We start from the raw sequence: 13,117 nt of genomic DNA, 5'->3' as shown, positions 1-13,117 counted from the left end.
ATGTTCTATTTTAGAATTGGTATAAAAAAACAAACAACAAACAGACGGCATAAACAATTAACAGTGTATATCCACAGACTGTATAAATAAATGTCTAAGTGGTGCACTTCAACAAAATTAAGTCATAACATATCCAGTATTGTAGTTGTATTTATGATTATAAAGAAAAATATAATGCGTAATAGGTATTCCAGCTTAGATATCTGGTTTAAAAAAATAAAAATAAATACTGGCAAGCCTTCTTAGCAGAATAATAAATGTGTGAAACCTAAAATATTTAATCTCTCACTCAATACTCAATCTTTTCATTCCACAGCAACTGCAAGGTGTGATGGGAACATAAATCATTGTTCTTAAGGAACTTTTGCTATATTTGTTTTACTGAAACTTTTAATTTTATCGTTTTATATTTTTTTCCATTCATAGTAGTTGCAATGTGGTGTGGTGCTACAGTATGTTAAGCTGCGACATCCTCCTGGAGGGGCAGCATCCACTGAGCTTCTGCCATTGATGATTTCATGATAAAGTTGGCTCTGTTCTTCAGTTTTTAGTACTGTTTCTCCCCTAAAGATGGCTGCTGACTCAGCTTTTACTGTAACTAACTGTGTGTGCTCTTTTTTAGCCTCTAGACTTGGAAACCAACTCAAAGCCTAGAGAGCCAGTTTACCATCACCTTCTCTAATATAGAAATTATTCATGGATCTATGTTCATTTTGTGCCTCTGTTCTGTGTTCTTAAACTTCCAGTCTGCCTCAGCAGAAGGCCAGTAAAACTATTCAATGTTCACACATAAAAAGTCATAGGATTACCCAAATCACGTCAAAGTGGTTTTGCGTATGATTAAGCATGCTGCAGCTCTAGACTGTTGTAAGTTTAGACTTTTTTTTTTTTTTGCATTCAATAAACATATATTACATCAAGATGTATTTACTACAGAACCCATTCATGGGAATTCCTTAATCTCTCTTCTCGTCATTTTGTCCAACAGACTTAAAATTCTTTCAACCCCACTATGGCTACAGTGTCAGGAATCCAGTTTGTGTGGTTGTTTTTGTGTTTCTTTTTCTCCTTCACCACGTGGTGCTCTGTCCTCATTGGGCCTCCCTGCACACCTGCAGCTCGTTGGATCATTATCTGGAGGAGTATTTGAGCAGTGGACTGTCACTACCTCGAGGCCAGAGTGTTTGCCAGTTTTGGGTACTCTAGCCAAGCTGAGATTAGCAGAGTCTAACCAAGCTTTGTTTCTTTGAGTTTATTGTGTTTTTTTTTTTGTCCTTTGGCAGAAAGCCTTCCTGTATAACTGGATACCTGGACCTTCTCCCCCTGGAAGGAAAGCCTGAGTTCACACTGAGCAGGGGGAAACCTCAACATGATCCATTCAAATTCCAATCGGATATCCCAGTGCAGTCCGCTCCATAACTCCTCGGGGTCCAACATTTGTCTACCTGTCCGCTCTCAAGGATTGACAAGAGCCCCCTCAAGCGCGAGTCCCTCTCCTGCATAAATTTAACAAAAGCCAAAATTCCCACGGTCCCTGAACTGATCTCTGTGATCTTCCCTTCTGACTTCCAGTTCCGGTTCACCAGTTCACTGAGTTCCAGATCCAACCCCACTCCTGTTAACACCTACAATAAACTTGTTAAACTTTTGCCTTGTTCTCTGAGTGGTTTTCTCTGCATGTGGGTCAAATCCTTAAAACAATCATGACATACAGCTGTTTGCGGAATGGTTGCACCATAGTTTTCTTTTCAGGAATAAAACTTTAAAAGATGATGGGTTTACAGCGTCCTAATCCTACAACCAGTGGCAGCTGGTCAATAGAGGGTGCTAGGACAACACCCCACCCACTCAATGACCCTGATTAAGACATAAAAACTTTTTTTTTTAATTATAATTTAATTTTAAATTAAATTTTAAAATATTTCAAAATATAATGATATATATTCATATATATCTTTTAGATCTGCAAGATAAATATTTAATCTTTAATGACTAGTAAAGCATAATTTTTCGTCGGATTGGTGACGTATTTCTGCCCTATGGAGAAAAAATCTTTGCCCATTGACTCTTGTTAAAAATTGTACATTTGCAGTAGCTCCTCTGCAATACAAAGGTATAGGAGAGCTCATGGCACAGCTCTGGTGTGCCCTGAGGTGACAGGCGGTGTATTTGCTCATCACCTCCCACCACAGCGCAAACGTTTTGCTGGTGATTGACAGGTCGAATTGCGTGGGTTGGAGACGCATTGGAGAGAGAGAGAGAAATGGAGCAAGAAACTTCTTTTTCTAGGACCTGGTTTAGCAACAAAGCTTGGCTAACTGCATGTAGCGAGGCTAACACTTTATTCTGCTTTCCCTGCCTCCTTTTTCAAACATCAGGATCTGACCCAGCATGGATAAAGGACTCATTTAAAACACTTTTTAGAAAAGGCATAGAAGAATGAACAATCTGGAATTCACATTGAAAATAATATAATATAGTTTAGTCTTTTTAGATGTTTGTTAATTTGCATAATGCTCTTAAATAAAGACATTCTCAGAAAATAAATAGTTTTTATACATTAAACAATATAAAGCTGACTAATAGCTTCTCCATTATTAAACTGGTACATTATTTTTTTTAGGTTTGTGACACAATATTGGACCATGCAAAACACAGATTTGCCTTTATAAAGCCTAAGAAAGGGCAAGATTTGTTTACAAAAATTAAAACTGTCAGGGAAATTATGTTTTGTTTTAATAAAGTGTTTTTATAATGTTTATTGTTGTTGGTGTGATAACTTAGTATGTGTTTGATTGGTTTTTGGTATACATCTATTTTTAATTTATACCTCCCCATGGAGAAAACTCCACCAGCCGCCACTGCCTACAACCTATATAAAGTAATTTCAACCTCTAAACACAGGTTAACCTTTAATTAACATTAAAATATGTTTACTTATGAAGACTCTTCTTCATTTGATTTGGGCAATGGTGATGAATAAAAAAATCTGAATGAATTCAGATGTAATAAAAAAGATTTTGCAGGCAGCTGCAAAATTGTGCAAAAGATCTACATAATTTAGAGAAATGTTGAGTTCCTGCTATTAAACCGATGACAGCCTTCTGATCATTTGCAAGCTATCCTTAACTGCTAACTAAAGATATATATATATATATATATATATATATATATATATATATATATATATATATATATATATATATAAACAGACACAAAAAAAGTGAAAAATAAAAAATATCATGCTTTGTTTCTTAATTGTATTGCTATTAAAAATGGAGAAATTACAATAAAAAAACCGAAACACACTTTAATCCTGACTGCTTCTGACTGGAGATGTGCTTGATCCAGTAGGGGTCAGTAGAGACTGGTTAATTCATTAGATGCTAATGGTCTGTCAGAGACAGAGAAACAGAGGAAGATAAGAAGAGGCAGGAAGCAGCGTGAAAGAGAGAGGAAGGAGATACCTTTCCAATGACATCATTGCGACTGAGTCTGTCCTTGTCCATGACGGTGATAATTATGGTGGTCTCCCTCAACACGTGGGCCGGCACGTCAAAGGGAAAAGACTCATTAAAAACAGGGTTCAGGCACCGTTTCATTACCACCGTCTTCTTCTTCTCCACGCGTTTGTCCTTGTGCATCAACCACACTTTTACATAGGGGTCTGAGAAATAGAAAACATTCTGGTTGGCACGATTTTTTTGACTACAATTGCTGCACAATGTTTCTGATGAATCAGGAATTTAAATTTACTTTCCGACAGGGAACAAAGAGCCAATTTTCCATTTGAGAGCAGTGACTCTGAAAAATATGCATGAATAAAAGACAAAGAAGCATTGATACCAGAAGTGCCTCCAATGTCCATGGCTTTGAGGTTGCGTGCTTTGATGATGCTCACAGTGATGGTGTTGGCTGTGGGATTATAGCACAGGGACACTAGTAGATCTCCTCGACTTCCCTGTTAAAGAAAAAATAAATATTTATCACAGAGGAAAACAACACCATTAAATTGTTTACTTTTGTTTCCCTTTTTCTAATTATCTCCGCTCTCTGCCTGCTGAGCCTTCCTGTTCTTGTCTCTGTCTGTGAAATATCTGTCCACCTGTCAGCTTCTCCATATTTCCCTACCTCCCCTCCCCTGTCGTTATGCTGCCACATCTCCCCCCGGGAGCATCACAGCAGCCAGAAATGACATCACACGTTCTACCCCATTTTCTATCCCTTCAAATCCCCCCCCCTTCCTTGTCTTCCCTCTGCCTCGCCCCTGACTTACACTGCCATCGCTACATGGTTTCAGCTCCTTCCAGAAAGTCTGCATGTTAGCCAGGTCCAGCTTGTTGAGGGGGATGGACACCTCCCCTATGGGATCGTTCCTGCTGAATCGGTCGTAATCAAGAACCTGCAGGTAGAGTGTCCTTTGAACCACCTTTTCATAGGGAAAACCTGAAAAGCAGATTGAAAAGGAGTAAAAGTTATCAAGAAATGGGCTTCATGTGTATACAATGGGATGCAAGAATTCTCTTAATACCTTCAAATAAAAATGTTTCATTCCAGTGGGGGTTTAGATTCTTCCTCTTGACTTTTGTCTCCAATTTGTGCTTCTTGTCTGGCAGAAGGTAGATTTTCACAAAAGGATCTGATGTGCCTGAAAAATCCTTAGCAGGCAAATCTTGTCCTTTGAGAATTTTGACAGTGAGAGTCGAGTCCTGAAAACTGTACCCAACGCTGAACTGAATGCGACCAAGTTTCTCAAGCACTGGACCTTCGTGTTCATCCTCTTCAGAACCTGGAGACAGCTGGATGCATAAATGTGACATCAGAAATCTCCCATATGTAGCTTTGGCATCATAATGGTTACATTAAGCAAACCTAAAAGTGTTAGAAAGTGTTTAAAAAAATGTGCATTCACCAGTTCTGGTTTGTGTGGTTAATACATCACTGCTAGTTAATGACTACATTTTATACTTGTCATGAACAGAAACAGAAACCATGAAATAAAAAATGTCTGAACTATTTAAGTTTTTAATTCATTCAGATATTTCAGAGTTATTGTGTTTCCAATATGTAATAGTAAAGATGTTTAATAGCTTTTAAATAAAACAAAACCAGAGTTATGCTCCTGAATTGCCAGAAAAAGTCGTCACCAGGGCAGGGACATTAATCAATTAAATCAATTTTCTGTTTATGAAGATTTCATTTATAGAAAATCGGGAATTTTTTCCCCCCACAAATGCACTTCTTGGGCTTCTATAGCTCATGGTGACATCAGTTCCTCACTGTTTTTTCCTTAGATGCTTACTTATAACTGATAAACTAGCTTACTGTGTGTCACCACTAGCTATTTTCATTGTTTATTGTGAAACATTGTTAAACAAGCATTTTCCCAGTTTGAACTTCATTGTCCTTTTAAAGTGAGGTCTCGTCACAAAGGGAATGATTGAAATAAAAGGTTGCTTTTGAATGTAATGTGTTATTTGTCATTTATATCAGAGAAAAAAAATATTGGATTTGGTAGGAAAATGTTGCAGATTAGATTTCAAAGTCGTGTCGTTCAGCTTTAGTGTATGGAGGCAGAAAGAAGTCATAATAATTGTAAACTTGTAAATCTTAGTTGAAATTGAAAAAATAGAAGTTGAACCCAAAAAAATAGGAGAATAAAAAAGCAAACATAAAAAGATAAGAATTGAATCTAGTGCTTCATTGGCTGACTTGCATAGGGACAAGTCATATGTATGGATATGTGTTTCATGTGACCATCCAAATGGTCATATTTTTCATGTGACAGTCTAAGCGAAGCATTTAAAAACATTAAAAAGACTAAGAAAATATTGCTGACTAATTTAAATCTGAAGCCATTGCTTGGCCAATAGAATGACTTCTCAATTATTGCTTTGAATGTTACCTTATACAGTAGGTTGACATTACAGTGCGGACATCAGTGCCACACAACATCTTCTATTGTCCCACACTGCTGGCTTTCTTTGTTAAAATTCACAAATGTGATATGGTGTCTTGTCTTTATGGGTTTGTGATGGAAATATTTTGTGAAAGAGGTTTCTGTTTAACCCTGCTCTGTGGAGGTGAGCTTGGACATCTCGGAGTAAAGACTTTGATACTTAATAGTGGAGATATAGGACTGCCACTTTTTATAAAATCCCATCTCTGTATCTCTCTCTCTCTGTACTGATGACATTTTGCCACTGAGAGAGATGCAGTTTCATCCCATCAAACCAAAAGCATTTTGGCATTGGAAAACTGGATGTCGCCAAATTTCTCATCTCTGACGCTCAAAAGCATTTTCATTAAAAAAAGGAGGCAACACTTATGGAACAATAGCCTAAGTTTAGAGTGGTATAAGATTTATCTACACAAAGTGTTATGACTGAAAAAAGCGACAAAAAAAAAAAAGTGATTTGTTTTTATAACAGTCTGTAGATACCTATCACATTAGTTTTTTGTTTTTTTTGTAACTTCGGGCAGTTTTTACCATTTGCTGACTTTCCTTTTATATGCCAATCATTTCAATATAGGTGCTCACTGCAAAATAAGTCCAAAAACAAATGAAACTGAATTAGTGATGGGGCAGAGAAGAATGGGTGACATTCATTCTGCTCCATGGACTAAACTTAAAACATTAAAAAGCAGTGCTGTCTTGGGAATAATGAGATTTAGGCACAATAACATAAATTGCCTTCTTATTAGAGTTACACTTAGCTCTTCATGTTCTCTGTTTATTGAAAATGTACTGAACCCTCCCACAAAGAGGAACAGGTTATATCACATTAACTTCAAAAAGCTGTAGGAGACACAAATTATAAACATGATTAAAATCCACATTCTAACTGTCTACAGAACAGGCTGTTGTATGGCTGTATCATCATTAGGATAATAGAAGGAACTATAAGGAAATGGGGAGTTGATAAGTGACAAACCACATACAAATCGTGCTATGGCTTATGAAAAAAGAAAACATATCTGTACTAAAAAATTCTATCCAGCAGGGATTACTGAGAAGGTTGGAAAATTTAATATCTAATTGTGAAAGTTTCCACTCATTTCCGAAGATTCTGCAATATCTCATTCTCCATGCCTAACGTGATCACTTGTCATTATACAGTCCCCCACCCAACAGCTGGGAGAAATTGTTTTTCCTCCATTTGAGCACTTTGTTTCCGGAGTTCCTCCTTTCTTTTATAGTCGTTATCTTATCTTATTATTATCATCTCCATTTGACGTGTTAGTTGTTGGAAATACAGTTTTTTTCAGTAGCTTTGGTGAGTTTCTTACAAAAAAATTAAAATTTGAAAAAGTTAGTGCAGCCTCCACAACATTTGATTGTAGAGGTTATACGCCAACCAAGAAGAGGTGGAAGAGGTTTCCTTTTGACTCCAAAGAAAGAGGAAAGTATTTGTGCAATGGTAATTGCAAACAATGCTATTAGGCTGCGAGAAATACAAATCAGGAAAATGACAACATCACTGAAAATATTTAAATGATTTATTTATTCAATATTCAGTGTTATTCAATATCAATTTCAGCAATAGACAGTCTTCACATGGAATGACATGTAAACGATACATTTGTAGCGTGTACCATTTGAATGGAACAGTGAGTGAAGCAGCTCTGTCAACATCATGTGCAGGTAAAGCTTGAATGCATGCTTTACTCTGCTAAGTGCTATACTGTACAACTTCGATGTATTTCTACAGTAAGCACTGCACTTGCATTCCAGGGTCACACAGGTTACTGTAACTATATATACAGTGATTACTGTACAGTTTGTTGTGGTAGATGCTTTGTTAGACTGACTTAATTTTTTCACAATCTGCTTGTCATGATCTGCTGTGATAGCTGGCCTTGATTACTCATGCCGTTTACCTGCTTAACCCTTTTCAACTCCTAATTATCACTCATCTCATCCACCTGCCAGTTGTCCTTATATTGGGTTCAGTTCCAGCTATCATGGCAAGATCATTAGATGTTTTGCGGTTCAGTTTTGTTTGTTTCTAAGGTTCTTGTCCTGGATCCTGGCGGCCAGTGAAAAAAAGAGGGTTTTGTGTCTGTCCCTCTGGGTTTTTGGCTCTGTACACGGGGAGGATCAGTTTTTATCTCAGTAAGCCTGGCTCCAAGGTGGAGACCGGTTTAAAGGTCCTGCATCAAGTTCTGGTTCCACGTCCTGTCTCTGCTCCCCTCTGCCACTGAGCCTGCCTGTCTGCACCCGATCCTGTCTGCTCCTGTGCGTGACTGGCTGGTCATGCTTCTGGACTCAGTCAGACTCTGCCTGGGAGCTGGTGGATTACCTTGGAAGCCTAGATCCTGACTTCTTCCTGTTCCTGCCTGATCTGGATCCTGTTCTGTCTGTTCCTGCCTGATAACCCTGTCCAGGCTCGGCTTCCTGCCAATCCTCAGGAGCTGCAGCACCGGGGACACTTTGGGTGTAGCGCGCCGCGTCAGCTATCAGCCCATCTGCTGGTTCACGCCCCTTCAAGGGTTATGGACTGAAATGTTAAACAAGGTAAGTGACTCACTGAGATCATCATCTTATGTCAGATGATTGTGGTCACTTACCTGTGTTTCTCCCACCAGAGTGTCTGGTGGGAGAAACCAATCAAAGTATGTTTGATTGGTATAATATAAGCTTCCACCACTGCAGTAGCCAGGCAGTGGTTTAAAGCACCTGACAAGATGCCTAGGGAGTATCTTCCTTTCTACTCTCCATTCCTAAATCCAGGTGAGGGTCAGGTCCACATACTCAAATGACCCCAAAGGCAGCCATAGATGCAACTTGGGATGACATCACATCAGAGCACTGCAGAGGGTGGGTCCAGAAGATACTCTTCTCTGTGCATTAACAGAGCTGATATTTGCTGTGATTTTGATGAAAATATGTGGCCAGACAGACGGGAGGGTCTATGCGTCTGATTTGCAGCACTGTCTGTTTTACTGTATTTTCATTTTTAAAACTACTGCAGTAAGGTTTACTGAGCCAAAGGGAATTTATATTTGTTGTAGATGTTATGTTTCCCTATTGCACATGCTGTGAACAGTTGCACAGTTTATACAATATAAGTGAAATGCTAATTCAGTGTCTTGATTTGTATTTAATAATAGTTTTTAAAATGCCATGCATCATTTATAATGCTGTCTTGACTTTACATGACATTGGGAAGCACTTACAGATTAATTTGTCACAATGAAAACATGTTTGACCTTTTTGCTTGATTGTTCAAAGATGCTGGTGTCATAACTTGTTATTTTGACAACAGGGACACATTCATTGGCATGAATATTTGCTTTTAAAAAGAGAGTGCCCATTTTAAAAACTGCTTTAGGACAAAATGAAACAGAATTTTTCCTGTGGTATGGAGCAAAGGTAAAACCTTTATAATTTTGTTGAAGATTTTCATCACAATGCAGATCAGCTGGCAGTAAGATGTTTAGAGCAATTTTTTTCTTAAAAAAAAAAAAAAAGAATTTCTTTGACTCGCTCTGGTCAGGGCGACAACAGTTGGCAAGCATTGTGTCTATTAAGCAGCTACATTTTAACTAGCTTATATCAGCTTGCTTATCTTAAGACTTTATAAGAAAATGAAAACAAATTGTTGTTAAATATTAAATTTTAATCTCTCTACCAATCACAATATATATTAGTTCTGCAGAAATAATAATTGTTGCTTTGTTTATTAGAATTAAAGAAACTAAACTTATAAGTTTGTTTATATTTTTCATGTATTTTCAGGTATCATAGGTAAAGCATTACATACTTGATACTCTTAACATTAACACTTCTACAAATTGTGTATCTAGTAGTATTCATTGATATGCAGTAGCAGCCATTAAAAATCGGTCCTAGTAAAACGCCAGCCGAATGGCAGCCCACTTTCCTACAACTCAAAGAAGAATCCCCAAAAACCTCCAGCCACTGGAGTGACCCCCTCCTTCTCTGATCTAGCCCTTTGATCTTTATTCTCTTTGCCTCCTCTATACTAATAAAAGCCAACAAAATACACAGTTTCACTGTAAATACTATGATAGCTTCATTTCACAAACAATAAGATTGCTAAACTGTAATACACACATAAAGGAGATTTGTTTACTGTCGATTTGTTTGTTCTCTTTGTTTTACTTTCTTTTTGCTCTAATGCCAGCTGAGAAAAATACAATATATATGTAGCTTAAATCTGAAAACATTTGACAATAAAGTACTTGAAATGAAATATTTCATTTAAATTAGTTAAATAAACAGACAACTTGAATCTGTTTTTCCACAACAAAGAAAAAATATAAACAGAACAAATTTCTTTGAAAGGTTATGACAACAAACGATCATTGGTAAGCGTTCCGCACAATGTAATGCTCTTGGTGATTATCTTTTTGCTGTTTATCTTTTCAAAAATTTTGATTACAAACTTAGGCTTAAAAAGCATGTATAATGTTTTGAGAAGTGAAACTGTGGGATAAAAACATTATTATGCTACACTTGATTCTGGGATAATCACACAAAAAATGAAACATTTGTCAGAGGTGATCCTGATAAATGGTCATTGCCCTACAGTTACATAGCACCTTTTCAAGCCAGGAGAAGCCAAAGGGCTTCAGACTACAGTCAGCAATTTATTCAATCACCTGTTCACCCGCACTTTCACACACTGATGGTGGAAAGCTACACTGTAGCCACAGCTACCCTGGGGCCCCCAGCTATCCAGACACACATCACCTGAAAAGCTTTAGAGTTTTAGCTCTATATACACATTGATGCCCTATGACTTTTTAAACTCACTTTTCCCTGTGGAATAAAGCTTGTGCATATAGAGTATAGCCACCTACACTGAAACGATTTAACAATCACTTAACCTACACTTTGCAGAGTAATAATTTACATGTAAATATTGCAATTGGCTCAATGAGAAAATGTAAATTGAAGAAGTTATTTTTTTTTCCTGTGGGATCGATTCCCTATTTGTATTTTTTAAATTGAACAATTGACAATTTAATTCTTTACTGAAATCAAATGCAAAAAAACAAAAACAAAACACTGAATGAACAGCAATTTTTGACTTTTTTCAGTGCATAGCTATAACAAATGGCTAAAAAGTGCAAGAAGAGACAAGATCTGGCTCTAAAGAAGACATCTATAGATTCCTTTGGCAAAGCTCCCAACCCCAGCATAATCATTAAGTACTGTCAGTGAGAATTTTGCAGAATCCTGATGAAACCCCTGTAATTACAAAGTATCCGCACCCATCTCTGCCATATTCTCAGAGCACCCACGTCCCTGCATGTTCCTTCACAGCTAATTACCAAACCTCTCTGAAGAAGGCACATGCTTGCCTCCCCCTCTTAGCTCTCGCTTCAGCAGGATGATTATTGCACATCCGAGTTAGCCTAGAAAACTCCAGGGTAGGAGAAAGTGGAAATGCTCCACAGGTGGGGGAGACAATTCCTGTACAACTTTCTTAAAATTAGTGGGCCCCCAACTCAACAAACAGACCATATTATATACAGAAATATAACTTTTGTTGCACATGTGTTTGGTGCAGCTATAATTATATAAAACAAAGAAAACATTAGTGATCTACATATTTTTTTCTACCAATACATAAAAGAGCAAAGAATGGTTCTAAAGTGGTGCCTAAGATAGTATTGATGTTCTCCGGATAGTACTTCTATACAATGTGTACAGTCAGTTACAATAAAAATATTTTCATTCTCTTTCTTAACTTAGATTAACAAAAGCTAACAAAATAAGTAGTCAGACCTTAAGCTTTATTCCACTCCACTAACATTTGACATACAACCGATAATCAGCTCAAAGAAGAAATATTTTTCAGCTTTTGAGTCATTTTTGCTGGACTTTCTTGTTTTATTTTGAGGAGGTTCTTCTGCAGTATTTGACACCCAACATTTCTGCCTTTTCCTCGGCTTTGGCCGCTTTACAGATTATTCAAACCCCTTACAGAACCCACAATCATATGCCTTCTAAAGTACAGAAAATGACCAAAGCAAAAGTTGAATGTCCGAAAAACGTTCGAACATGACCAACTCAATGATCACAAGAAAGCTAAGCTCATCATAAGAAAAAGAAAAACATAAATATTAATTTTGTATAATAACCTATTTAAAAGCAACTTAAGAAAACTATCCTATATTACAGAAAATAGATTACATATCTTTTAAAATCAGCATTTCAACAGCATTTTATCCCTACCAAGGTTTTCCACAGCAATAAATCATCTCTATCTCTACTTCTGACAATCTCTTTCTGTTTACATTTACAGTCTTGTCTCTGATTTGTAATAGAAAATCAGATATTGCTCTGACTTAGAATAATGTTGCTTCTGGAATCAGATCTATGAATTTAGAGATTGTAAGATTGTTGCCAACATAGCATAACTGTTGTAAAATGAGCTAGAAGGAATACCCAGTGGGACCCTGTTCAGCGTATATTTTCAATGTTGTCCTTGTGGGTTCGATAATGGTGGGCAAATTTGATTTATTGCCTTGTACAATAGGTGAACAGTAGAATTTTGTAATCGCTTGATGCATTTAAAAACATTCCCCCATTCACTAATGTTTGACCATTTTAATGTAGTTGGTTCATTCTACAGCAGCTAATAAAAGACATCGGATTATTCTGGGTTGAGGGATATTACATTGTAATTGTATGTCTAACATAAAAAATTTGAAAAGGGTTTAGGGTATGAATGAATTAGCAAAGTGATGAATACTGTATAGACAGAGCTGATAGAGTGAGTTACCATGAGCATGTCACTGGTGACAGAGTTGGCCAAGTCATTGACAGAAGAGTTTGCTTCGTGGTTCTGCCCCTGGCGACGTCCGGTTTCATCTGGGGTCTGCCCTCTGGGGCTGCTGCCTGGTTTGTTTCCTGGAGTTCTGGCAAAGCGCAAATAAAAATACACACATCCTGTTAATGATAGGGATATGTGTATCCTATAAAAATGGCAAAAGATAAACCGCATTGTTCTCTTCTGTATAATGAAAACTTTGTTTACACCTTTACATTTGGTCCATCCATCCATCCATCCATCCATCCATCCATCCATCCATCCATCCATCCATCCATCCATCCATCCATCCATCCATCCATCCATCC

At 37.3% G+C, this 13,117-nt stretch overlaps 1 protein-coding gene across 1 annotated transcript in view; it reads right to left on the bottom strand.

Moving 5' to 3' along the window:
- syt7 (synaptotagmin 7) overlaps window positions 1-13,117 on the bottom strand; it is an 84,639-nt gene that overhangs the window by 5,344 nt on the left and 66,178 nt on the right. The window contains exons 5-9 of the mRNA XM_015401968.1: window positions 12,762-12,897; window positions 4,532-4,799; window positions 4,277-4,446; window positions 3,847-3,961; window positions 3,468-3,667 (exon numbers count right to left, since the gene is read on the bottom strand). Of these exons, the coding sequence (XP_015257454.1) occupies window positions 3,468-3,667; window positions 3,847-3,961; window positions 4,277-4,446; window positions 4,532-4,799; window positions 12,762-12,897 (889 nt within the window). The remainder of the gene's footprint in view (window positions 1-3,467; window positions 3,668-3,846; window positions 3,962-4,276; window positions 4,447-4,531; window positions 4,800-12,761; window positions 12,898-13,117) is intronic.

Source organism: Cyprinodon variegatus, unplaced genomic scaffold (assembly GCF_000732505.1).
Source record: "Cyprinodon variegatus isolate N-32 unplaced genomic scaffold, C_variegatus-1.0 Scaffold1279, whole genome shotgun sequence".
In the NCBI taxonomy this organism is placed as follows: domain Eukaryota; kingdom Metazoa; phylum Chordata; class Actinopteri; order Cyprinodontiformes; family Cyprinodontidae; genus Cyprinodon; species Cyprinodon variegatus.
This window is presented reverse-complemented; position numbering and strand designations above follow the sequence as displayed.